Source organism: Anolis carolinensis, chromosome 4 (genome assembly GCF_035594765.1).
Source record: "Anolis carolinensis isolate JA03-04 chromosome 4, rAnoCar3.1.pri, whole genome shotgun sequence".
NCBI classification, from domain to species: Eukaryota; Metazoa; Chordata; class Lepidosauria; order Squamata; family Dactyloidae; genus Anolis; species Anolis carolinensis.
Window position 1 is genome coordinate 249,686,646 of NC_085844.1, and position 26,725 is coordinate 249,713,370.

The 26,725-nt window shown below is 42.8% G+C and overlaps 2 protein-coding genes across 2 annotated transcripts in view; one reads left to right on the top strand and one right to left on the bottom strand.

Annotated features, from left to right (window-relative positions):
* The window catches only part of ttll9 (tubulin tyrosine ligase like 9), a 33,339-nt gene extending 21,399 nt beyond the window's left edge, over positions 1–11,940 (top strand). The window contains exons 6-14 of the mRNA XM_062979168.1: positions 2,474–2,542; positions 3,772–3,862; positions 5,733–5,773; positions 5,880–5,967; positions 6,761–6,819; positions 7,897–8,093; positions 9,863–9,976; positions 10,386–10,507; positions 11,444–11,940. Of these exons, the coding sequence (XP_062835238.1) occupies positions 2,474–2,542; positions 3,772–3,862; positions 5,733–5,773; positions 5,880–5,967; positions 6,761–6,819; positions 7,897–8,093; positions 9,863–9,976; positions 10,386–10,507; positions 11,444–11,514 (852 nt within the window). The 3' untranslated portion in view covers positions 11,515–11,940. The remainder of the gene's footprint in view (positions 1–2,473; positions 2,543–3,771; positions 3,863–5,732; positions 5,774–5,879; positions 5,968–6,760; positions 6,820–7,896; positions 8,094–9,862; positions 9,977–10,385; positions 10,508–11,443) is intronic.
* A 1,814-nt stretch (positions 11,941–13,754) lies between these two features.
* On the bottom strand, positions 13,755–25,136 carry pdrg1 (p53 and DNA damage regulated 1). The gene is made up of 5 exons (XM_008120852.3): positions 24,837–25,136; positions 21,319–21,394; positions 16,558–16,632; positions 14,972–15,052; positions 13,755–14,292 (listed from the first exon to the last, which is right to left on the bottom strand). The coding sequence occupies exons 1-5, from the start codon at positions 24,912–24,914 to the stop codon at positions 14,210–14,212; spliced, it is 393 nt and encodes a 130-aa protein (XP_008119059.1). The 5' UTR covers positions 24,915–25,136; the 3' UTR covers positions 13,755–14,209.
* Between the last annotated feature and the right edge of the window lie 1,589 nt (positions 25,137–26,725).

The window sequence follows — 26,725 nt, forward strand, 5'->3', positions numbered from 1 at the left end:
ACTATCTAATCTATCCTGTTCTAATACACATAGACGGATTAAAATAACAAAGGTATAGATTACTACATCTTGACTAATAGAGGACAGAGGTGCGTCCTCTCTGGAACAAAGCAGGAAGCTGGAATGGCGACCAGGCCTCATGGGTCGCTTCTTCTCTAGGGCCATAAACATTCCAAAGGCCAAATTGGGGAAGTTACGTCAAAGCCCTAGGAGAGATAACATTTCTAGAAACATTAAAGGGTGGGCTGACCTAAATAGGACGGGAAGCAGGAAACAATGGTGAATCCTATCTAGGCATGCTTTGGAAACGGGGAAAGGATTCCCTCAATCTAACTCTATCATCTATCTGACTACATTTAGACTTGAGAAGTCCAGGATGATTCCCAACATTTTCTTCATGCAAATTGGCCAGAATCCCTTTCTAACGGATGCAATAGTTCTACATCTAAACCCATTGGACCCTTGAAACAGGGATGCTGTTTTAAACCACTTCTTTCCATAGGAAGGAGTAATCATGCATTTCTATAAACAGGGATGACATATTTCTGCTAAGTACAATTTTACAATTGAAACAAGCCTGCAGGATAAGGTGGTTGGTCTACATGGCCTTTGTTGTCCCTCCCAACTCTAATGTGATCTTGGGTGCTGGAAGGACCATGAAATGGGTTCAATGTTGATGTCTCCGTGGAGGCTGAAAAGCAGACGGATAAGTCAGTTGTTCCTTAGTTAATATCCTTTTCAGGTCTACCGGGTTCTTCAAGGGTGACTCCATGTAAAAACTTTCCCAAACAGTTGCAAGAGCAAGGGGAAAGTTCTGCCTGAAACATTGAAGAGACAAACTGTATGGTATAGGCAGCAGCACTGTAAAATTTTTACTGGCTCTCCTCTGGGATGGCCAGCATAACTCACCCCAGGCAGCGCCACTCATGAGTAATGCCGCTATCCCAAATCGGTGGCCATAAAACCTTTATATCCCGGCAGACCATCAAGCATTCCTTTTTTATGTTGCTAAATAAAACAGCATCGTCAGCTTTAGGAGTGGCGTGAGGAACGGGCAGACGGGCAGCACTGATAGATGCCGCTGGAAAGTTGGGAACGGGTGGTTTTGAGACAAATCGGGTTTCTCTTCTGCACCATTTCTCCCCATAAACTCAAGGGTTTTCCTAAGGTCTTCATTAAGGGGACTTGGGAATAAGCTACCAATTAATAGTAGCTTATTTTTTAAAATGGCAACTGTCCCCAAGCTTTGGGGAAGGAAGAGATGTGGGAGGTGCCTCTGATTTGTTGGTATCCTTTCTGCAGGCAACATTTTGCATCTCTCCAAACCATAATCATCAGCATCATCATGACAGATGAAGTGTTGCTTGCAGAATTATTGCCTTTATTATAATATTGATTTACCTATATGCTGCTTTTTCTCTCTTTGTGAAGCTCAAAGCAGTAAATAGTGCTACAAACGGTACCATATACAACTAAAACCTAAAGCATTAACCTATAAACATTTAAACAGAATTAAATCTAAAGCTAGCTAAAAACGCTGCTGCAAGTATAAAACTGAGAACCCTGACCTCAGTTTTTGGTTGAATGAATTGGGCTCCATGCTTTCTTTAACTGACATCCCAAGTTAAACCTTCAGTTTAATTTTAAGGGAACTGATCAAGTAGTAGAGGTTTAGAAAGTTTTTTTCTCTGTCTTTTTGTTTATGTAGATATTTTAGTTAGTTCTAATTGTAACAGCTATCTATCTATTGCTTTATTATTGTCCCTAAGTCATAGATCTATCTATTGGCACACCACTTGGAAATTCTAAGTATCATGAAATTACATGGTTAAACTGGGATTCAAAGCCTGGTCTCCAGAGTCCTAATCCAACACTCAAACTAATACACCGTTCAAAGACAGAAGTCACAAAACAGAATTCCACCCATAATTCTTATGCAGTTCTTCATGATATTTAGAATTTCCATGTGGTGCACAGGCAAATGGATCTATAATACAGCAATTGATCAATCGATGGATAGATAGTTAGATGGCTGTGCATGAGAATATAGGCTTGGAGGTGCCCGTCTGCACTGGTAGAGCTCCATGTGCATTGGCACACTCTTCCCAATGTCTTGCTATACTTCTTCACAATTTGCTAGCAGCATTTTTTTCCTTTTCTGTAGCTAAGTGTATACTTAACAACATGCCATGCAGACTGTGATAGAGGATTCTGGCCATTACAACTAACCAAATATTCTTCTACCTGAGACCTTATTGAGTTTTACCCAGTCTAAGTAAAATAAGTAGTACTACACTCAATAGAGGAGTCCTTGGCGGAAGTAATAAGGGATTTTACAGGGCTGCAACTCCAAAATACTGGGAAATCAATGTAGTGTTACATTTTGAGGCACCGATGCTCATGATAACTATGTGAGATGAATGAAGGAGTCAAGCATAAGACAGGTGTGAACTATTTTCCCTTCCCTTTGCAGGTTGCACGCTCTCAAGGAAGAGGCATTTTTCTTTTCCGGAAACTCAAGGACGTGATCGACTGGAGGAAGGTGAGGTGCCTCCTCCTCCTCCTCACCGTTCAGAAAGGGAGTAGTTGGGAACAACTGACAAAGCTTTGCTCATTGAGCAGCACCTTGGCATCGGTTGCTAAAAGCTGGACCCCCTGGTCTTCTCTTACTCTCTGTGCTTATGAGTTGTATTTATCTTTAACCAACCTGGACACGATATATTATTTGAAAACACAGAAATGCTGGACCACTCTAACAACTATCATGTCAGACTACACAGAGAAGCCATTGAAATCCACAATCCACAAGAAAAGGGGGAAACCATGAAAATGAACAAAATCTGGCTACCAGTATTAAAAAAAACCCTCTACAATCAGAACAGTAAATAAGGAACAACACTCTGAAAACAGAGAAATTCCAGATATGAATCAATCAGGGGCAGCTAACACCTCCGAACAAAGGATTCCCCAAGGCAGGAAGAAGCCAGGCCTTGAAGCTAGCAAGGCCATTAATGCTAATCAAGGTGATTAATTACAACATCCACCCTAGCCTCCAACAGTCAAGAGTTCGTTCTTCCACCCTGGACCTTCCACAAATATACAAACCTCCTTTGCTTAATTTTCCAATATGCCTCACAACCTCTGAGAATGCCTGCCATAGATGTGGGCAAATCGTCAGGAGAGAATGCTTCTGGAACATGGCCATACAGCCTGGAAAATGCACAGCAACCCAGTGATTCCAGCCATGAAAGCCTTTAGTGCCGTTATTGTATTGTTAAATACTTTCATGGCCATAATCACAGTTTGCTGTGAGTTTTTCAGGCTGTATGGCTATGTCCCAGCGGCATTCTCTCCTAACAACATTCCATAGGTATATATACACTCCACTTCCTTCAGTGCCAACAGAGCTTCTGAAGATGACATTAGCCACAGATGCAGATGAAATGTTAGGTTGGAATGCTTTTGGAACATGACCATACAGTCCAAAAAACTCACAGCAACTCAATGCCGTTATTCTTTGCTATTGTATAGAATGGGAATTGAGCATCCACAAATTTGGTATCAGCGAGGGATCCTGGAATCAAACCTCAGCAGATATCCAAGACACGCTGTACCTGTATCAGAGAGGACTCTTCTTATAGGGTTCGCACTGAATCTGATCTCCACCCAAAACAGAGCAATCAACTAGACTTCAAAAGTTTAGTAAGAATTTGTTATATGCATGAGCTTTGTTCTTCAGGATCTAAGCCAATCACTGTATTTATCTTACAGGATGGTGGTCGCCTGGATGACCAGAAGGATGAAATCCCCGTAGAGAATTATGTGGCTCAGCGCTACATTGAGAACCCATATTTAATAGGTGGTAAGCACATGGATGGCTTGTCATGGAGGGCAAGGAGTGGGCATGCTGCTCTTCATCTCATTGTGGCGATAAACATATAACTCACTTTTGAGACACTTCCAGTAGCCACTGTCAACATGTTCTATAGGGCTGTCACATTTTGAGAAACAAAAAGCAAGACACATTAATCAGTGTGAGTACTCTCTGATTGCTGTGGTGACTCTCACTTGAAGTAACTCTAGGGAAGGTAATGGTTTTCCCTTGACATTATGTCAGGGGGTTGGTGCTCGTCACCATTTCTAAGATGAAGAGCTGGCGTTGTCTCTAGACACCTTCAAGGTCATGTGGCTGGCATGACTGCATGGAGCACCGTTACCTTCCTGCCGGAGTGGTACCTATTGATCTCACATTTGCATGTTTCCGAACTGTTAGGTTGGCAGAAGCTGGGGCTATCAGCGGGAGCTCCCCTCCTTGGATTTGAACCGCTGACCTTTTGGTCAGCAAGTTCTGTAGCTCAGCAGTTTAATCCGCTGCATTACTGGGAGTCCCTTTAGTAGCTCTATTGCATCCTTTTTATCTACTGCATACTTTGGATAAGGGACACTCATCAGGGTTACTATGTGGCTTTTTCCCAGGTAAAAAGTATGCTGTTAAGTAGCTCTACTGCATACTTTTTATCTGGGGAAAGGCCACATGGTAACCCTGGTTGAGTGTCCCTTATCTGAAAGGCTTGGGGCCAAAAGCCTTTTTGGTTTTCAGACTTTTGGAATGCCTGAATGTGATGTCTTGGAAATAGGAACCCAATCTGAACACAGAATCCATGTATGTTTCATATACAGTTCTACACATAGCCAGAAAGTAATCTTATACAATATTTTTTTAATAATGTTGTGCATTGAAACATCAGAAAGCAAAGACATAACTGTCTCAGTCACCCAACTGGACAATTTTGGAGTATTTCGGCTTTCGAAATTTTAGATAAGGGAGGCTTAACCTGTTGTACACAATTGAATTGTGCAGCACAGTTATTATCACTGATTGTGTGGAGCAAACAATGCTGTAGACAGAGGAGAATCCGGACAGCAAGGGATTACAGTTGTCCTGATTCTCTTAATTTTTTTTCTGAACTTGTATCTGTGGTCCTATAGTTAACTTGCTTTAACCTTTTGGGCTGGCTGCATTTCTCTTTCTGTTCTCTCCAGTGTAGCACAAAGCTTGAGCCAAGTCAGTTTGTTTCTACAGTCAGCTTTCCACATTTGTGGATTTAATTTTTTCTGGAAGATCTAGAGATTCCTAGCAAAAACACTTCTTTAGATATTTATCAGAAGTTGAGACATGTTGAAGGATCTAAAATAAACCTTTATGTCAGATTTTAAAAGGGGTATTTTTTTTTTTACAAAATCACATTTTTCCCAGCGTCACAGGGACTGGGTTGTTATGTTTTCTGTGCTGTATGGCCATAGAGACCCTTTGCCCCAACCACTATGAAAACGGAGTCTGTGCTCTATTGCTTGATTAGATGGTTATGTTTATTCTGTATTGACCAACTGACATTATGGACATTTTAAACCGTTATTTCAGTGTTTTCTTGCTGTTCCCTTGATATGCCATAAACATTTATGGAAAAGTGGCAACTAGGGAAACATAACCAGGTTGTCATGATGGTGATGAAGGTGCTTTCCTCTGCTGTAGCCATTTTCTGATCAGCTTTGGGGTCATATTTCTTTAGTCTCATCACCATGATGCAGTCAATGTATATGCTTCTTTCCGTTGCAATCAGGAAAGCAATGCTTACACTCGAAACGTAAGGCCATTCTGTGTTGCTGGAGCGTGGGGAGTCTGTAGCACATTGGTGTGGTGCTCTGCAAAGTTGTCTCTCTTTGTTTCACAGGTCGGAAGTTTGACTTGAGAGTGTATGTCCTTGTCATGTCGGTAAGCGATGGGACCTGGCCCTGCTCAACCCACATCCCCCTTAACCTGGCCCGTTGATGTGTTTAGCTGGTTTTACCACCCCCATTTTCTCCTCTTCTTCTTCCAGTATATCCCACTCAAAGCCTGGCTGTACCGGGATGGCTTTGCTCGGTTTTCCAATACACGCTTCACCCTGAATACCATTGATGACAACTGTATCCTGACCTGTGCTCTTTTTACAGGGGATGGGTGAAGGAAAGAATTGTTTTGGATACCAAATGCAGAAAGACTGTCCTTCTCAGGGCTGAGCTGGTTGGTTGAAGGCAATAGGGCTATCTGAAATTGATACATCTAAGACAGTGGTTCTCAACCTGTAGTCCCCAAATGTTTTTGCCTACAACTCCCAGAAATCCCAGCAAGTTTAGCAGCTGTTGGGATTTCTGGGAGTTGAAGGCCAAAAACAGCTGGGGACCCACAGATTGAGAACCACTGATCTAAGATAAAGGTAGCCAACAGCATTCCTTTCTGCCCTGTGAGAGCTACAATTGGCACTATGCGTAATATACCTCTAAATCAGGCATGGGCAAACTTGGGCCCTCCTGGTGTTTTGGACTTCCATAATTCCTAACAGTCGGTAAACTGTTAAGAATGGTAGGAGTTGAAGTCCAAAACATCTGGAGGGCCCAAATTTGCCCATGCCTACCACAGAGTCATGCTGGAAGACTTGTTGAAAATGCTAAGAAGTTGGCTATTGAGTAATTCTGGAGAAGTCTTCTCAATGTCTTCCTATATCCTCCAGCCTGACTATGTGTTCAAATAAACACTTTTTCTCTCTCTGTTTTCCATCGAATCACTGATGGTTCTGAGACTAATTAGGCAGGGAAGAGGGTCAATGAATTGGCAACTGGAGCCCACAGGGAGGCTGTTTTTGGATCCAGTTCTGCCTTCCGCTTGCCAAGATCTTCCCTTTTGTTGCCTGTACAATCCTTACCTCCCTCTTCCTGCCAGATGTTCACCTGACAAACGTAGCTGTGCAGAAGACGGCTCCCGACTACGATCCTGAGAAGGTGAGCATTGGTTTTATTGCATTTAGATGCCACTCACATCCCATTCTTTGGGCTGCTTATATAACAGGCATGGGCCAACTAGGGCCCTCCAGGTGCTTTGGACTTCAACTCCCACAATTCCTAACAGCCGGTAGGCTGTTAGGAATTGTGGGAGTTGCAGTCCAAAACACCTGGAGGGCTGCAGTTTGCGTATGTCTGTTACAAAGAGAATTAAACATAAACACAGATTATAAACACCTTCATATCCAAAGCACTATTGATACACAAAGCAAACTCCTAGAAACTCCAAAAATTAAAGTACAGATTGGAAAGCGGCAAAGGGACTCAGGAATCATTGATTTGAAAGACTGTGTCTCTTTGCTTATTTAGGTGGAGCGTTTTGGATTTGAGAGGGCATAGATTAAATCGTTGCTCATTCAATGGATGCAGCAACATGGACAAGGACTCAGATTTAAGATAGATGAAGATCTCTCTCTGTGTGTCTCTCTCTGCCTTCAAGTTGCTTGTCAGATCATGGCAATGTCATTAATTTCATGGTGTTTTCTTAGACAAGGAATACTCCGGGGTGGTTTGGCTTCTTCTGTGCCTTGAAATGCAGCTGGCAGCATCTGGAATTTGTTGGTAGCCCTTCTGGGAAGTTTTTTTTTCTTTCCACTCCCAGAATCTCCCAGATAGCATAGAGATGCTTGGTGTCACAGTCCAAAAAGGCACTATTTCCTATGCTCATAGAAGTTCAATCCTTCAGCATTTGGAGAAAATGGACCAAGGTCAGATCTTGTATTTGTGTCTGCCTTCAAGTCAGTGTTTCAGTTTTCTTAAGTCAGGAATCTTCAGAGCAGTTTTGTCAGTTCCTTCCTCCAAAACATCCCTGCAGCACCCGGTATTATTAGGCAGCTCTTCATCTTGAGTATTGACTAAATCTGACCCTGCATAGCTTTCAAGATCAGCCAGGTCAGGGCAATGTCCATGGGGCTGATTCCAATTCAGTCTCACAGTAGTCCTAGAATAACTGGGAGATTTGAACCCAGGTGCCCTGCTCTCTACATTACAGCCCTGTGGTTTCTTCTTTATTGACAGGGCTGCAAGTGGATGATCCAGAAGTTCCGCCTCTTCCTGACGGCGAAACACGGGGCGGAGGCGGTGGAGATCCTCTTTTCTGAGATGGACAACATCTTCATCAAGAGCCTGCAGAGCGTCCAGAAAGTGATCATCAGCGACAAGCACTGCTTTGAGCTCTACGGATATGACATCCTCATCGACCAGGACCTGAAGCCGTAAGGAGGAGGGAAAGTAGGAGGCCACAAATCGGGTTTGGGGTGCAGACCTAGGGCAGCAGCAGGGAAACAGGGAAAGATTGCAGCCCTAAATGGACAGAGGAGCTTTGGAAGAAAAGACTCTAAGGAAGCAGTTGCCAACCCAGGGTCTTGGAGTTATAGAATCACAGTGTTGGAAGAGACCACAAAGACCCTCCAGTCCAATGCCCTTCTGCCAGGCAGGAAATACGATCAAAGCACTCCTGACAAATGGCCATCCTGTTTGTGTTTAAAGACCTCCAGGGAAGGAGACTTCACCACACTCCAAGGTGGCATGGTCCAATGCCGAGCAGCTTTTACCATCAGGAAGTTCTTCCTAATGTTGAGGGAGGATATTTTTTCCTGCAATTTGAACCCATGGTTCCATTCTGTCCTAGTCTCTGGAGCAGCAGAAAATAAGTTTGTCCCTTTCTCATCAGTGGGCCATCCTTTCAAATATTTCAACGTGACTCTCATGTCCCGTCTCTGCTTTCTTTTCTCCAAGTTAAACTCTTCGGACTTCTTGGTCTGGCTCCTTCTTTTGCGCCTTTTCCTGCCATGACACTATAGTTGTTGTCTGCTCCATTAGCGCTTTCGGTGGCTTGTCATCCTGCTGCCATGACTCCGCCGTGGCCCTGGGGACTGCTCTCTCTGAAAGGAGCCGACGAGCCAGACGCCAAGTAGCCACAGTCTGGAGCAGCCAGCCCTGAGCTTTGCCTTGGCAGCTGCACTCACAACAACCAGAACATGCCCTGGCACCGTACAGAACTGGAGTCTGCAATACAGCTATTTGGCTTATTTTGGGATTTTTTTCACCCCAGAACACATCTGAGCAGAAGAAATCCATAGCGTTGAGGCTAAATACCCTCCCCCCAAACTACTAGCATCTCTATTCACTAGAAATGAGGAGTTAATTTACATAACTAAGTCATTGGGTGACCAAAATAAATGTTCCATGAGGCTGAAATGCAGCTTGGACTTTTTTATAGTCAGAACTTTTTTTTTTTTTGCAGTTAAAAAAATTAAACGTTGAATGTTTTAAATACATGTAAATACTCAAAATCTAATCATTTTCAACACAAGAGTACTCATAGCATGGTAACTATCTCAGTTATAATGAGAACTGCGACCCTCCAGGTGTTTTGGACTACAACTCCCACAAAAATGAATTGGTGGGCCGCATGCAGCCCACGGCTGCAGGTTGGACCACACTGGTCTACACAAAACTACCATTCAACATAGCCACCATCAATTTGTACACATTGAGCCATCATTTAACCCAGACATCAAAACCATTTTCATGACCAATGATTTCAAAGCTGTTTTAACGTCATTTGAACATGGCTCTCAACTGTCTCAACCTTCACTTCTTATTTATTTATTTATTTATTTATTTGCGACATTTATATACCGCCCTTCTCACCCCGAAGGGGACTCAGGGCGGTTTACAAGTATATATACATACAATATATTATATTATACAACTATATCGCAATATTATTAGTATTATTGCATGTAATATAAACATACAATTATAATAGTGAATTATAATTATTATTACATTGTATTACATTCAAGTGAAACATGCTGAGCTTCCTAAAGTTTCTTAGTTTCCAGATCTGCTTGGGTCCATCACTGCACAGAAACCCACCAAATCCAAATCCGCTTTCTCTGTAAGCTTCAGGCTAATAAAGGTAGATGGAGGTCATTGTTCCGTCCCTGATCAGCTTTCCCCCCATTCTGTTGAACAGGTGGCTGCTAGAGGTGAACGCATCCCCTTCGCTCACTGCCAGCAGCCAGGAGGATTACGAACTCAAGACCAGTCTTCTAGAGGACACCCTGAACATTGTGGACATGGAAGGCAGGTGAGCGGTGCGCAAAGGGGAACCCTATTTGGCAGGTTTGCAATGCAAATCTTCTCTCTTACTTGGATCTGTTCATGCTAAAGTAGGTTAAATAAAGTGAAGGGCATGTTTGGATAAATGTAAGTAAAATGAAAGACAGTATACTTCCATCTCTGCAAGTATTTTTACTCCAGCTGCAGAATTTAGACCTTGAAGCTACCACTTGATTCACCCACTACCCCAGGCGTGGGAAAACTTTGGCTCTCCAGATGTTTTGGACTTCAACTCCCACAGTTCCTAACAGTCTACTGGCTGTTAGGAATTGTGGGAGTTGCACAGTCCAAAACACATGGAGGGCCAAGTTTGCCCATGCCTGCTCTACCCTGCCAAAAAGCCTTGTACCTAACATTTGGATTTTTTTCCACTGTAGGTTAATGGGGAAGGAGAAGCGAGTTGGAGGCTTTGACCTGATATGGAATGATGGCCCTGTTAGCCGAGAAGATGGGAATCTGGATACGCCGATGACCGGATTCGTGGCAAACACACACCTAGGTATTTATTGGCAGGGAGGGCTTCTCATGGTGGAGAGTTGCAGGAGGCTGTAGGCTTTGCTCTCTCTAGACATGTGGCCTTGGTGAGGCATGCAGATTTGCCTTCTCTAGATAGTAGTGGGCAGCCTCATGGTTTGCTGGCATCCTGTTGGTGACATAAGCAAATTCCTTTGTGAAAGCAGCTGGCCATTTTTGCTCAATGCCAAACAACTGTGTTCGCTTCAAAATTGCAAAGGCGGAGTTACCCATTCTGCATGGTCATGCATTGCACATCAATGCACAGAATGCGCTTGGCTGCACAACACTGCGGTTATCTAACTAGGCAGCGTAACCCAGCTAGCACCCATTGAACCGTTGATAATCCAGCCCTGATTCATGCTTTCCCACAGCTTGATCTTTGCTCGAGATTTGTGGGATTTGCTGTGGCCATTCTGGGAAAGCAAAAAATAAAATAAAAATCTAAATAGACAATATTATATGAGTGCTGTATAATTCCTGAATCATTAAGTTAGATTTCTTTGCAATAAAGGAGGACCCTGGCCACTATTTTACAAATCAAGGCTCAGCCTGTGATCCAGTTAGCAGCATGATGCAAATATAGTCAACCTTTGAAATAAAAACCGCTATCACTCTGCTGTTTTGAGCATCACACCCAACCCCTCAGTATATTTCCCTTTGAAAACATTCCTTAAATGCCCTCTAGGTTTCATAGGCCATCCTTGGCTTGGTGTTTAGACAGAGCTCGCTATTCCTTCTTCTCCATTGGAAGCTTTTGTGTGTATGTGTATTTGCTTGTTGCAAGCTGAGGAGGGGCAAAGTGCCTCCAGTATTTAATGCAATGGTACTTTTATTCTGACTGAAGTGCTGTCCGATTCTCTTCTTCCTTGTCTGCAGAGACAAGCCACATGCAAATTCCTTGTTATCGGTTTCATTCCAGGTTACAACAATGACAGGAAGAAACAGCTGAAGCAGCTTTTCAAGTCCTTTCAGTCCCAGCACAAAGTTTAACCCTCAGCAGTGCATTGCAGGACAGACAAAAGCCATCAAAGGGCCAAAGCAGGAGGGAAGGTTCTTTTCTATAGAACACCCTTGGTTGACTTGGCTGCTTCAGTATAAAGCTGCTGGACTTTTCTTCATTTTGAATGAAGGTTTTAGGAGAACATCAGTGGAGCACAATGGCAGACCAGGCCAAGGCACAGGATGATTGTTTTCAAGGTTGCCAATGCCTTCATTTTGAGCAGTAGCTCCAGAAAGCGGATGTACTGCTGTTTGCTAGGACAAGCGTAATGCAGACTATACCAAGGACTGGAGGGGGGCTCTCCAAATTGCTGGCATCAGAGCAGCTGCCTTCATCTCTGTTGGTGACTGAACATCCCAAACAACTCTTGACTTTAAATCAAATATGAATAAAAATTATTGCTAAGAATCCAGAAACCAGCAGAGTTGGCTCTTGAATAGAAAACGATCTCAAGTTGCTGTTGCGTGCCTTCAAGACTTGTCATGACTTATCAGAGAATTTTCTTTCCTTGAAGAAGAAAAGGTGAAGAAGAATGCCACAAGAACAGAACTTTTTACAGGTTGACTATTCCTTTTCTGAAATGTTTGGGACAAGAAGTGTTTTGGGTATTAGAATTGTGTGTGCACGTATCGGGGGGTGGGTGGGGGTGGCGCAGATTCAGAATACATAAGACACATAGTTAAGAATGGTGGTGAGACAACAGGAAGTGAAAGGAGATCTATCCCTAGGAAGGCAAATTCACTCCCATAAGAGTTGTCATGGGAAAAGGTGTCTCCACTGACGCTTTATCCCCAATCCTTGCTTCCACAAGCCAAATGTTTCAAAATCCAATTCCCACAGGGGCAGAAAATGAGACGAATTCTTTGAAAAGGGGCAGAGACAGCAGAACAAAATCCACAGGGGTATTAACCCTTCCCTATGCTATCCAAAGCATATGTATGTAACTTACATATTAATTCAACTTAAGAACAAACCTACAGAACCTATCTTGTTTGTAACTTAGGGACTGCCTGTAGTTATCTTGGAGATAGGACCCAAGGCAAAACACAAGTGTCATTTGTTTCATATATACCTCATATACATAGCCTGGAGATTGTTTTATGCGCTGTATTTTTAGTAATGTGCATGAAACAAAGTTTGTGTACACTGAACCATCAAAGGGGTCACTATATTTGCCACTCATGTGGACAATTTCAGATTTTGGATCTTGGGAAGATATGGATACTCATCTTGTACTACAATTTTTAATCCAGACTTTGGGCCACTAACCATTCATTCGAGTCACAGGGTTGCACTGGTTCTCTTAGGAGAGGAATCTGCAGTATTTGCAGGACTTCATTCCTGCTCCTAGTGCCATTCCCTATTCTGTGTTTGCCTTATTCAGTCTGTTGGCCAATAAGAGCAGGGTATAAATACTCCAAATAAATATATTTACTTGAAAGCTTAGGAAAAGAGGAACACAAATGGATTGACTCAATTCAGGATGGCACTTCTGCAAGGACTGAGAAGGGCTATTGAAACAAGATCACATTCAGAAGTTGCCGTTAAGTCCAAACCAACTTGATGGAGAGTAACAGCAAACCTGATCATGTTTCTTGGTGTGGCCTTTTAAATGTAGAAAATGGAGAATTTACAGTAAAGCCACCCGTGGTGAAATGCACCATCTACTGGCAGGAAAAAGGGATGCATAAAAATTCAAATGAAAAGAATTAATCATGTCTAGCAATCTGGTCTAATTTCCTGAGCTGAGATTTTATTGTTTCTTCCTGTCCCCTGTTCCAAGTAGTTAATGCAAAACAAGGCATTATTTCTTGGCATCTCCAATGTTAAATTCCTGGCAAAACCAAAATTCCCAGGAATGTTGATTACCTCAATTTAAAATCAATTACCAGCACCCTTAATCCCATACAGTGTAACCACTTCTAAAACAAAAGGAGCTGAGCTGAACAACCAGCAGATGTTAGGCTGCCGCTGAAGGGCAAGAGAAGCATTCCCCGCTGTGCTGTTTGTGGCGTTTCCCTCCACCTGCCCCCCACCCCGCAACAACACTCTTCCTAAAGCGGAGCAAGGCAGGCTGCTGGGCAAAAGGGCAGTTATGGCTTTCTGGGCTCCCTGCCCAGAGTTTTACAGATGAGGATTGCTGACTTCAGGCAAAGAACAACTGTAAGGCAAGCAAGCTGAACATGAGGCCGCTACTCATCACTCAACACATAGCCACACACACTCTGGCTTGGAGCGAACATTTTAATTTATTTTCACAAAACCGCACACATTTTGGCAGGGCATTCACATGCTCAAAGGAGTGGAATTATATTCCTGATGCTATTCTTCCTGCCGTTCGAATTCAAAAGGTCTTCTCACTCAATCGGTGGGGCTCCTCTCAGGCCAGACAAGCAGTCAAAGTGGCATTGTTCTCTGTCCAAAGTTGCAGTCCTTTCTGTTGCCCAGGCATGTGCAAACTTCGGTCCTCCAGGTGTTTTAGACTTCAAATCCACAATTCCTATTGGCTAAAGTTTACACATGCCTGTTCTATTCTCTCTCACAAAAGATGCCTGTAACCAAGACATTTGACAGCAGAAGCAATGCTGTCTCAGGAGCACAGCTCTGTGAGTGAAACTGCATTTTGTACTCCTAAGTAGCACTTTTTCTGTAGAAGGAGAAGCTGCCAAGTCCACAAAGACCCCTTCAGCCGTCCATCACTTTTCTCATGAACCACATTTCTTCAGCATTTAATGGTTTCAGGTCATAGCCTTTCAGTTCCGGCTTACCTTAAAAGAAAGAGTTAGGTGGTATTAAGTTGTTCTGAAAGATCCCCATGTTTCCAGCCAGGGAATATATGTCTGCCTTTGCAACATTTGCCCACTTAGGGCCCTTTCACACTGACAATTCTGATTCCACTTTAATGAAAGTGGTTCCATAAGGATCAGAACTAAGGAGTCAGAATCCCCCAATACCTGCCACCCAAGGGCCAGCATCAACTGTCCCTTTCACCTTTTGCTGACTTTTTAATGCTTGCTGGTACTACATTTCAAGCCTTCAAATTAACATGTTCTGCAATTGGTTCAGCAAAAGTATTTTACAGCTGTTTTCCGATTCTACAGAAGAGGATGTCATTGCTCTCCTTCAAGATCCAATAACAAGATTTTTTCTTCCTTGGCCTTCCCCAACAGCTAGGAAACTTAATCTATTTCTTGTTTGCCTTATCTCAGCCCTAACTAGACGTCCTGCTGCCTCCCCTTTCGCCATTGGAGGAATACACTCCAGAAGATGGATCTTGCTTGGGCATAGTTTCACATGGAATGGCAATACTTATATTGTGCTCATACCAAATCACTATGCCTTAATGTGATCTCAGTTCCTGACTAGGGGATAGACAACTGATCCAGACCCCATTCACTGTAGAGCAATCTGAGTCTGGTACCATAATCAGTTTGTTTCTGGAAATACCTTGTGCTTCCAGGAGACGGCTAACTTTGACTTTTAGTTCTTCTCGCAGTTTGGCTATTTCTTCATCTAGGAGCTCTTGATCTGGAGAAAAAGCACAGTCCACATGATTTAAAATACCATGCAACTCAAGACTTGTCATCTCAATTGAGATTATTTCCTGCTTTGTTCTTCAACTGCAGCCATGCCTATAGGAGGGTGCTCACTCCATATTCCAAGCCCTGGTGTTGGAATATGATGCCAGCTTCCTTACAACTCCAATGAATGCTCACTCATCCATCTTCCCTTCTTGTATCAGAAGGCATCTTCCCTTCAGGAGCCTCATGTGGCCTCCATCTTGTCTGATTTTCTTGTTGGAACAAAGATACATCAACACTTGCATATAGAGTAGTTAGGGGCAAAGAGAATCCTGTGGTACATGCCTACTCTCTTGTTTTCATATAACCCATGGTGTTTTGCTTCCTGCCTGAATGTAACTTCCCTCTTTTTTCCAGAAGTCTTTAGTGCTTTGTTTGAGCATCATGACGCCTATCTCTGCCTCAAGGTAATTAACATACAGCATTAGAAAATCTTGTACCAAAGTTAGGCCAGGCCACTTTCTTTTGTCTATCTACTCTTTTATCTGGGATGCATCACCTGCAACAAAAGTATTTTTAAAACCTTTTAAAAACCTTACCAGAGTGTCCTGCATATTTTCTCTCCTGTTTACTGCCAGAAGCTCAAATACAGCACTGGCTACACTGAGCGCTACTTTGATAAAGATACCAAATATTCCTACATTGCTTTCAGCCATTTCAAGCTTTGGGAATCAGGCACTTCTTTGCGCACCTATTATATATTATTGCCATAAACAGGTCTTTGAAAGCGACTCCGGAAGGTATTTTTAAAAGGAGACACTCTTGGTAAAACTGCCAACCACCAACAGGAATATATGCAAAGACTGGCTCTTTGGGGACAAGTGTGTTTTTCCTAACATTGTGGCCAGATGCTTCACACATGGTATCAAAGAACAGTCAGTAAGCCAGACTCAGGCTGGAGGAGTCTAAGGCTCCCTTGAGAGGGAGAGAAGGCTGAAAGGGAATGGAAGCAGCCCTGCTGGTAATCACTGGTCTCCTTTGTTGGCTTATCTTCTAATGCTCTTATCTTTCCCTCAGCAGACAATTGTGCCTACTTCTTCCTCTCTTTCAGCCCCTGGGACGATTTTCCACGAAACCAGCACCCTGAGAACCTCAGCTTTCATTTTATATAAGTCTATGGAAAACTCTTGTGATTTTTTTGAGGAGGACAGAATGGCAGAATATGACCAAACTTTGCAACCCAAGGGGATCTGAGCACACACCAAATCTGCAACATGGGTGGCTTTAACACAGAAATGCCACAAATGGCAAGATAAAAGATGTACTGAACTGTATTTTTGAATACAAGGGAAGGTGGTCAAATACAATCTGCTTCATGTTTAAGCTGCTTGAGAGTAAGCCACCTTCACTCCGTAATTATATTTAACCACCTCCCCCTCTATTCTGAATCTAGCTGTGTGCCCCTTGACACACCAGACTTTACAGACACATTACACATGCGCAGGATCTCACCTCTCTGCAACATGTCCTTGGTCTTCGGTTTTGGAAGCTGCACAAACATGTCTCCAAAGCAAACCATGACCTGACCTGAAAATGACAAAACAAACCATATTTAAAACATCGTGACAGCTAAAGGGTAGGCTGCTTTCTAAGTCTCTACATCGTGATATACTGGCCACAGTGCTCTCAATTTCTACGGTATGGGTGAGTGTGACTGCTGGTCAGTGAAGAAAGCTGACAGGAAGAAAATCAACTCAAGCGAAATGTGCTGGAAAAGAGTTCCATGAATACCGTGGAGTGTTAAAAAGACAAACAAATGAGACCTACAGCCAATTGAACCTGAACTCCCCTTAGAAGTCAAGATGACTAAATGGAGGCTAACATACTTTGGCCATATCAGGAGAAGACAGGACTTGGCGAGATAGAAGGCTGTAGGAAGAGAGAAAGACTGTATTCCAGGCAGAGAGAAACTAAGCAGAAAGACACAGCTGTCCCGAGTCTTCAAAGGATCTCTTATCTATAGGGTAGCCACCAGTTGAAGTTGACATGGCTACAAACCACAACCATTAAGATAAACTTTGTGCATCCCCAACCAGGTCAGTGGAACATGAGAGCATACTGCAGATGTTGGGGCACACAGGAATCGACAGCTTCCCCAGGATGGGACTTAATGCATAATTTCAGGGCAGATTCATGAGCGAGGCGGTTAGAATCATGGGAAGACACAATCCATGCATTCCAGTCTACCTTGCCCCCTCTTCAATGGGGCATGGCTCTCATATCCCCTCTCTCTGCCTACTTTTCTCCAAGCTAAATATTCCCAGCTCCCTAAGCCATTCCTCAGAGGGATTCATGGTTTTCAGACCTTTGACCATTTTGGTGGCCCTTCTCTGGACACATTACAGCATGTCCATATCCTCCTTGAATTGTCATGCCCCAAACTGGACAGTATTAGTGCAAGTAAGGTCTGGCCAAAGCAGAAAAGAGTGGGACTAGAACTTCTCTTGATCTCAACACTATTATTGATGCAGCCTAGAATCACATTGGCTTTTTTAGCTGCCGCATGACACTGTGGACTCATGTTCAGCTTGCAGTCTTCTAAGACTCCTAGACTCCTTTCACATGGTGTCACCCATCTAATATTTGTGCATTTCTTTAAAACTGGCAAAGCCTTAAAAGACCTAAAACACCACCAGAGGCACATGTGCTGTTTTCCTTGCCCTCATTAATGCAATGCTTCGTTGCGGACGCCAGACAATTTGCTGTGTGTAATCTTCCCCCAGAGAGATGGCTGACACTCGCATCAGACATTAGTCACTTGCCTTTACGTGCTCCCTGGGAAGGCTCTGCAATGGCAGCACGCATAAGACCAAGTGGGGTAGAGGAACCAGCACAGCTTTGAGAACAGTAACTTCTAGAAATTATCACCACCTGTCAAAAATCACTGTCTTCTCTGTTAATCCTTTCTGTTTACAGCTTTTAGGAAGTACTCTGCAGTTCCCAGAAACATTGCAGAGTTGTGAACACTAGGACCGGGCTAGTTCTCACTATTGCTCCCAATCAAAATTCTGCAAGAGAGCCTCTTCTGTCTGCTCTCCAGCTGACTAGAAGAGAATTTCTGGTTTTTACTGGCCTTCTAGGTGATTAATTTTGACAGGTATGAAAAGAAAAGTACTTCAAATTATTAGGAGACAGTCCAGGAAAGAGCTGAACAAATATTTAACATTTCTTACGACTCAGCATCAAATTTCTTTATGGTCAGGTTGACCGCCCTCCTCCCCCAATCCGCTCCATCCGAATGCCTCCAGGCAGGTAATAGCTCAAACACACATGCAGCCAATTTATACAAAGGCTAACAAATCTGGAGCCCACTTCAAAGGAGGCATGTAATAGCTCCAGAAGCTTTAGCAGATGTCCACGAGAAGCAAATGTCAGAACTGTAGTGTAGAGAGAGAGACCCCTGTGCCCTTCCTCATTTAAGGAGGAAAAGACAGTAAACTCAGAAGGGTACTCAAAGCCTACCTGAATGAAACTGAACATTAAGAAATGCAACCTGTAAATCCCTTACTGTGCGTCCAGCAAATTTGAAATGTTCTGCAACTGGCAGTCCCCGAGTTACAAACATCCAACTTACATTCATCCCATAGGTAAGAATGGGGTGAGACAATAGGAAGTGAGAGAAATCCCCTCCCCTCGGAAGGGAAATTCCTTTCCTGAAAGATTTATCATAGGGAAAAGGGATCTCCGCTGAATATTTAGCACCAATCCTTGTTTTCACAACAAGCCAATTTTTTCAACACCCAATTCTCACAGGGACAGAAAGTAAGGGGAAATCTTCTTAAACCGGGGCACAGACAGCAAAGGAAACCCCACAGGGGAGTTAACCCTCCCCTATGCTAGCCAAGACTAAAATATATACCTTTTTGGCTGGAGTTACATTTTAAAATGTACCTGTTCCAACATGCAAATTCAACTTAAGAACAAACCTACACAACCTATCTGTATTGCCATTTTTATGTCGCTTTTGTGCTCATCAATCATTTTGCCTAGACTGTCCTGTTTGTCCCGTATGGGGTCATTGCTGGCATATATCAGAAGAGCTCTGATGTTGTGAATGATGTCACTGTCTCATATAAAATTGCTCCCAGAGGAAATGAGGGAACAGATGTGGCCTCTGGGTTTGCGGCGGGTGTCTGTCCCTGCATTAGCAGTCAAGTTATGAGTAGCTATTCAAAACATTGAAGTTGCTTGTAGACCACTAAGAGCTGCTTCCCACAACTTGGGAGGGGTGTATGTGTGCTCTTCTCCACAAATGGTTGTAGCTTTATGATATGTGATAGTGGTCTCAATTGGGGGGTGTAGGTAGATTTCATATTCAGACTAAATAATGCAAGTTTTCTCAATTCAGATTTGGGCAAACAGTGGGTTATTTTTATCTGCATGGTTTTGGTTCCAGAACTCTGCATAGATACCAAAACCCCAGAAGCTGAAGTCTCTTATTTAAAAAAAATGGTATAGAGCAGCAGTGGAAGCAGTAGCAAGCTTTGGACTTGAAGTGCATCATTATCAGGTTCCCCTGCCTCCAGGAAACCTATCAAGCTCCTTTCTTGAGCCTTTGAGAGAGACATAAGTGTGGAGAGAGATGCAAGGAACTGTGAAATGGTGGGAGCCATGGATTAGTATCAAGCAGTACTGAGATTCCCTCGATTTCATGGATCATCAGTCTCTCTCATCTTCACAAAGACATTATATACCATGTAAAAGGTGTGACAAGACATCATTTCTGATTGTTATTTTGTAAAGACAGAGGCATTTGAAGCATTGTTGGAGATGTATGGCCTGGGAGGGGACCCTCATTCCACCCCAGCTACCCTGGCCACAGAGGGAAAGAAGAGGAGGCAGGCACAGCTTTATGAAACCTAGGCACAGAAGGACATGAAAGCCCTCCTTCAATTTCTGGGAGTTGTAGGCCAAAACACCTGGGGACCCACAGGTTGAGAACCACTGGTCTAAACTTAATATCCTTCCCTAATGGCATTTCCTTTCTTTCTGTGCAGCTTTTAGAAGGCAAGGAATGTTTTTTTTTCTTTTAAAACACATTCACAGTGATAGTGCTATATAAATAAATACATACATCTCTTTCTTTCACATCCAGAACTGCCTCTCAATGTTTCACTGCTGCTTCTATTGCTGCTGACTGGTGGGAAGCAATTCAGATTACGATGCAGCTGTCCTCAGTTCCGAGGAGAAGAAAAAGAGAGCGTACTTTATCTGTGTGCACACCCTAATTCAGTCTCCCCTTTGGAGTGAAGCAAGGTGCCTTTTCATCATCTGAATTGCCTCCTCCCTCCATCCTCATCCCACTGGGAAGGCAGCTGTAGGCATCCCAGCCAGGCCAAAGGGATGACCAAGATCCCACAGGTAGGGTATTACCTCCCCCAGTTCAGTACAAGATCTTAGCTCTACCATGATGAGATACAGCAGGCATGGGCAAATTTTGGCCGGGTGTTTTGGACTTCAACTCCCACAATTCCTAACAGCCAGTAGGCTGTTAGGATTTGTGGGAGTTGAAGTCCAAAACACCCGGAAGGCCAAAGTTTGCCCATGCCTGGGATAGAAGACTAACAGCGGGCTTTGTGAGAATTTCAACTTCACACAACACATAAACTTCATACATTATAAGCAGATCTGCATTGGCTAGAGCGCTAAGAATCCCTTCTGTAGTCCAAGTGGTCTTGGGAAAGATCGTATCTTTCCACCTAACAAAATGTTCAGGTCTGTTGCAAGATAATATACAACCCCAAGTTCCTTACGGAAAGTTACAGCTATGTTCCGATCTAATAAATAATCTACAAACCGTCTACGCAGCACAACAACAGGCTGCATCAGCACATCAGTCAGAATGTTTATTATTAGATTTGGTACTTTCTCAGGAAAAAAAGTCCTTTCTCTTGAAACAAAGAGAAATGTAGGGGTGAAACAGTACTCTCAAATTGCTAGATATAACACTCTGGGGACGCAACAGGCTTCTAAGGACTCCAGCAAAAGCAAGAGAAGGTTGTGAGCTTAGTAACAAAACTTGCTTCACATGAGGGACTCAGTTCAATCACTGACAATGCAGTTAGAAAATCTCAAGTTAGCAGTCCTGGGAAGACCTCTGTCTTAAGGCACGGGCAAGCTGAAACCGTTACGGGTCGATTGCATTGGATTTGACAGACAAAATGAGGTCGGCTCAGCATAAGGAAGGTTTGTATATTCAAAACAACACTTCACCTGAAGGGTCCGGCTCCTTGCTTAAAGCCCTCAATGCCTCCCGGTTCTGATTTCGCTTCTGATCCAAATCGACAATCTGAAAGAGAAAGAGTGGAATAGTGAAATCTTCTAGCTGTGTTTACACGTTTTGCCAAGAAGGCTAATATACTCATCCCTTCATGCTGAAAGAAAGAGTTCATTTGAATCTGCAATAAGTTTGAATCTGCAACTCTCTGCCTCTTCATGCACCCTCCCCCCCCCCCCCCCCCCCCCAGAAAAACATGATAAAATAGAGGGAGGCAAACTCATTGCCCTTCTGTAAGCCAGACAAATGTACATGTCCTTTTGCTATGCATTTGTCATTTTTTTGTGGTAGTAGGGAAGTAGGGAAAGGAATTCTGCAGATACTGTGGACTGCCAAAAAAAGCAAACAGCACAAATTAGCACTGAATTCTCCTTAAAAGCCAAATGCCAATAAGCCCTCCACATTTTCAGGGTTGGATTGTACCGGTTTTATGAAAATATTCTCTGCGAAGCAAGCAGATATCTTTGAATAACTTTAAGAAAGACTGGCAAATGTCTTGGATCAAGTTGTATTAGATGTAGCAGTTTTAATTTTATATACAGTGGAACCTCGACTTATGAGTACCCCAACTTAAAAGTGTTGGCCCAGGTTTTGCTTTTATATAAGAGAAGCATTTTGAGTTAAGAGCTAGTGCCAGAGGGAGTACTAGCATGAGAGTCCAGGGCTTTAGGGCTTCAAGGGAGCAGCCTCCATGCTTTGTGCTCTTGTTCGCTTTGGGAGATTGCTGTCTGCTTTGCTTTTGTCTGCTTTGAGGAACTTTGGGTTAGTTGATTTTGTGGGTTTTTTTAATTCCTAGTCTATTTGGCTTCATGGAGAAAGAGAGGAAGAGAGCAAGAGAGGAAGGGAGACCGGAATGAGTCCAGGATGAAGAGGAAAATTATGCTTCTGCGTCATCACTTTGTGCTTCCTTGCCATAACTTTGTGCTTCTACCATTTTAAAGTTGATATTTCTTTTTTATTGTTCCAAGTGAATGTGCATTTACACATTATGTGTTATTTGTAAAGTACATTTTATAATTAAAAACATGTTACAAAAGGGGGGTATTTTGGGCGGCCGGAACGGATTAATAGCATTTCAATGGGAAATTTTCATTTGAGATACGAGTAGTTTGAGTTAAGAGCTCAGTCACAAAACAAATTAAGCTCTTAACTCAAGGTATCACTGCACTATAATAAACGGCTTTTTTGTATTGCGTCTTCCCCAACTGATTTAAAAACATTATCTCGAGGAATCTCTATACCAGGCATCCTCAAACAGCATTCTTCCAGCTGTTTGGGCCTCTCCCTCCTGGAAGCCCCTAGTGCCCAACTAGCTTGAATGCTGCAGTTGAAGGATGACAGTTCTAGGTCCTCCTGTGCAACTCTGTGGTTAACCTCTGATCATAAAGTCATGCTGGATGACCTACAAAGAACACCTCTTTAGGAATCTCTAAGTTCTCCAGTGCAATCTGGCAGAAGTTGGCTACAGAGTCATCCTGGACAAATTTGATATTCCTAGAGACGGGTTTTCTCAGTTTAAAAAAACAACAGTTTTTGTGTTCTCTGGAAACAACGTTAAAACTTAACTGATAAAGAAGAACTGAGAACATATATGGAATATCTGATTGAAGAAAAGGGACAATGAAAATTAAAAGGGAGAGAAGAATTAGGGACTGGTTTCAGTATTATCAACTACAGGATATATTTAGGAAAGACATTAAAATTGGGTTCTCCAAAAGGAAATTGGAGTTAGAGAATATTTTGGAGAAAGAAAATAAAGGATTGATCTCCAGGTCATACAAATGCATTATAGAGTATAACCTGGAAGACAATGGAATAAAAACAGTAATGATTTCCTTAGCCAGAGACTTAGGGAAAAATATAGATTTGGAGAATTGGGAATACTTACGGAAAAAAAGGATTTAAGTTTTCAATAGCAAGGTCCATTAGAGAAAATATGTATAAAGTGTCCTATGGAAGTTATATAACTCCTAAACTAATGGCAAAAATTGATAAAACCCAACTTGGGGGGGGGGGGGGGTGTTGGAGATACAAAATGCAGAAAGGCACTTTCTTTCATGTTTGGTGGTGTACAGTGGTGAAAAAGTTTTAGAAAGAGGTGACTAAAGAAACCAACAAATAATTACTAAGAATATTAATAAAAACCCAGAAATGTGCTTATTGGATTTGTTTCATATGAAAATCAATAAAGAAGATGTAGAAATTTTCCAATATAGTTTCGTGGCAACAAAAATCACAATAGCAAAATCTTGGAAGAGGAAAAAAGAACTACTTAATAAGGATTGGAGAAGAACATTAGTTGAGTATATCCAAGCTCTCCAATGCCATACGGGGAGGAAATGATTTCGTTACAAAACGGCAACTTGCCTTTGGGTATTTAAAAAAGAAGACAAAAATAGATTTTGAAATAGCTGCATGGGGAAGTTATTCATGTAATGATAAGGATAGATTTTGTTAGACACTAGTTCCACACGTCATGGTGTCAGAAGTTAAGGGTGGTGGTGAGCAGATGGAAATGGGGGTGGTGCGATTGGGGAAATAATATTTGTATTTTGATGGTTGAATTTTGTAGATTGTATGCTATTTTCACATAACACAATAAAATTTAATACCAAAAAATAACAGCAGGTTTATTATCTGTGGGTCTCCCCTTTTGCAGGGACTATGTGCTCCTAAGCTCAGCAAATATGGAGGCCTGATTGTAAGTTGTGATTGGCTTACTTTGATAACTTGCTAGAAAAAGCAAGCATGTTTGACAGAGTGCAAAGAAGCAGGAAAAGAGGAAGATCACATTCCAGATGGAAGGCCACCACCAAAAAAAAGCCAGGCTGCCCTCTGAATAGAAAAGCATCAAAAGGGTTGCTGTGAGTTTTTTGGGCAGTACGGCCATGTTCCAGTAGCATTCTCTACTGACGTTTCGCCTGCATCTGTGGCTGGCATATTGAGAGGTGTGTTGGCAGTGATGCAAGTCGAGTGTATATAATATACCTGTGGAATAGTGTCCAGGGTGGAAGAAAGAACCCTTATCTGTTTCAAGCAAGCGTGAATGTTGCAATTAGCAAGCTTGATGGTTGTTGTGCATTTTCCGGGCTGTGTGGCCATGTTCCAGAAGCATTCTCTCCTGACGTTTCGCCCACATATATAGCAGGCATACATGTGGGCGAAACGTCAGGAGAGAATGCTTCTGGAGCATGGCCATACAGCCGGAAAATGCACAACAACCCAGTGATACCGGCCATTGATGGTTGGAATTTTTATGTAGGCAGGTATCTAAGCGGCTGACGGGGGTGAAAGGCTGTTAGGAATTGTGGGAGTTGAAGTCCAAAACACCTGGAAGGCCCAGGTTTGCCCATGCCTGCTCTAAGCTGTAGAACTGAGCCGTATGCACATGGACACCACTTCTAGCGCGGGCATGGGCCAACTTGGGAAAAGGAGGCCTCGCTTCGGGGCCTACCTGCTGCCGGCTGGCCATCACCTCCTCGGCCAAGGCTTCCACCTCCGCCAAGTAGCCCAGCACGAAGGACGGATCCATCGCGCCCGAAACGGGAAAAGGAAGAAGAAGGCGGCGCGGCCTAGTCGACTCAGGCGCCACGCAAGCCGAGGGCTGGAGGTTGCCACGGCAACGGAGTAGGCCCGAGGCTGGGAATTGGTTGAGCAGGAGATTGGCACGGCATCTGATTAAGCCCCGCCTTCTCTTCAAGGCTATTCAGACTTCGCTAGGCCCCGCCTTCTTTTGAAGCCTTCAGATCTCACTAGGGCGAGAGGTTGCCACGGCAACTGGCTAGGCCCCGCCTCCTCCTCAAGTCTTCAGGCCCCGCCTTCTCTTGAAGCCTTCCGATCTCACTAGGGCGGGAAGTTGCCACGGCAACTGCCTTGACCACGCCTCTTCTTGAAGCCTTCAGACCACACTTAGGACGGGCGGTTGCCAGGGCAACTGACTAGGCCCCGCTTCCTCTGAAGCCTTGAGATCTCACTAGGGCGGGAGGTTGTCACGGCAACAGATCAGGCCCCGCCCTTTCTCCCAAGCCTTCAGGCCTCGCTTAAGACATGCGGTTGCCAGGGCAACTGACTAGGCCACGCCTCCTCTGAAGACTTCAGGCCTGGTATAAATTGTTCCTTTCCTCTGTGCATAAAGTATTCTTGCTACAGCTATTATATATTACATTTACATTCTATTCTATTGCATTTTAATCATGGTACCATGTCTATATGTATATATAATATTGTATATACGATTGTGTATAATAGACAATAATAAATAATAACATGTATATTGTATATACATATAATATTGATATTATAATGGAATGCAATATAATACTAATTCAGTAGATTCTCATTTATCCAAGTTTCACTTATCCAATGTTCTATATTATCCAAGGCAGTCTGCCTTTTAGTAGTCAATGTTTTTGTAGTCAATGTTGCAATGTTTTGGTGCTAAATTCGTAAATACAGTAATTACTACATAACATTACTGTGTACTGAACTGCTTTTTCTGTCAATTTGTTGTAAAACATGATGTTTTGGTGCTTAATTTATAAAATCATAATGTAATTTTATGTTTAATAGGCATTTTTCTTAATTATCCAACATTTTCGCGTATCCAATGTTTTGCCGGCCCGTTTATCTTGGATAAGTGAGACTCTACTATAATAATACAATATAATAATATTAATTATATATTATATATTACATGAAATATTACTAATAATATTACAAGATAGTGGTATAGTACAATATAGTAATATATAAAAGGGTAATGAAATTTCGGCCTAGGACAAAACAACACATCCCAGAAACACTAAAGTTGGCAGCACAACCCCTCATCCATGCCTCTACGTTCATACAACAAAACGAAAAGAAAAATAAAGTCCTAATTAGAGGGAGAGGAATAATTGTTTTTATCCAATTGCTGCCAGTTAAAAGGCTAAGCTCCGCCCACTTGGTCTCCTAGCAACCCACTCAGCCCAGGGGACAGGCAGAGTTAGGCCTCACTTAGGCCTCTTCCACACTGCCTATAAAATACAGATTATCAGATTTGAACTGAATTATATGGCAGTGTAGACTCAAGGCCCTTCCACATAGCTATATAACCCATTTATAATCTTATATTATCTGCTTTGAACTGGATTATCTTGACTCCACCCTGCCATATAATCCACCTCAGTGTGCCGTCGGACACAACTGGACTTAATGTCAGGAGAAAACCTTTACCCTTTACCTTAACTACTACCAATTCCTCAATACTTTATTTCTCATACCACCATACTTCGCCACAGCAACGCGGGGCCCGGCACAGCTAGTAGTAATATATAATGCTGATATTGTGCAATGCTAATAATA

What these genes read in the sequence shown, in the direction of transcription:
- pdrg1 (XM_008120852.3), bottom strand. Translation starts at nt 24,914, where the DNA reads ATGGATCCGTCCTTCGTGCTGGGCTACTTGGCGGAGGTGGAAGCCTTG. An exon ending in TGATGGCCAGCCGGCAGCAG is followed by an intron (nt 21,395 to 24,836) that starts GTAGGCCCCGAA and finishes TTTCTCTTTCAG; the next exon opens with ATTGTCGATTTGGATCAGAA. An exon ending in CCGTCTCCTGGAAGCACAAG is followed by an intron (nt 14,293 to 14,971) that starts GTATTTCCAGAA and finishes CTTTCTTTTAAG; the next exon opens with GTAAGCCGGAACTGAAAGGC.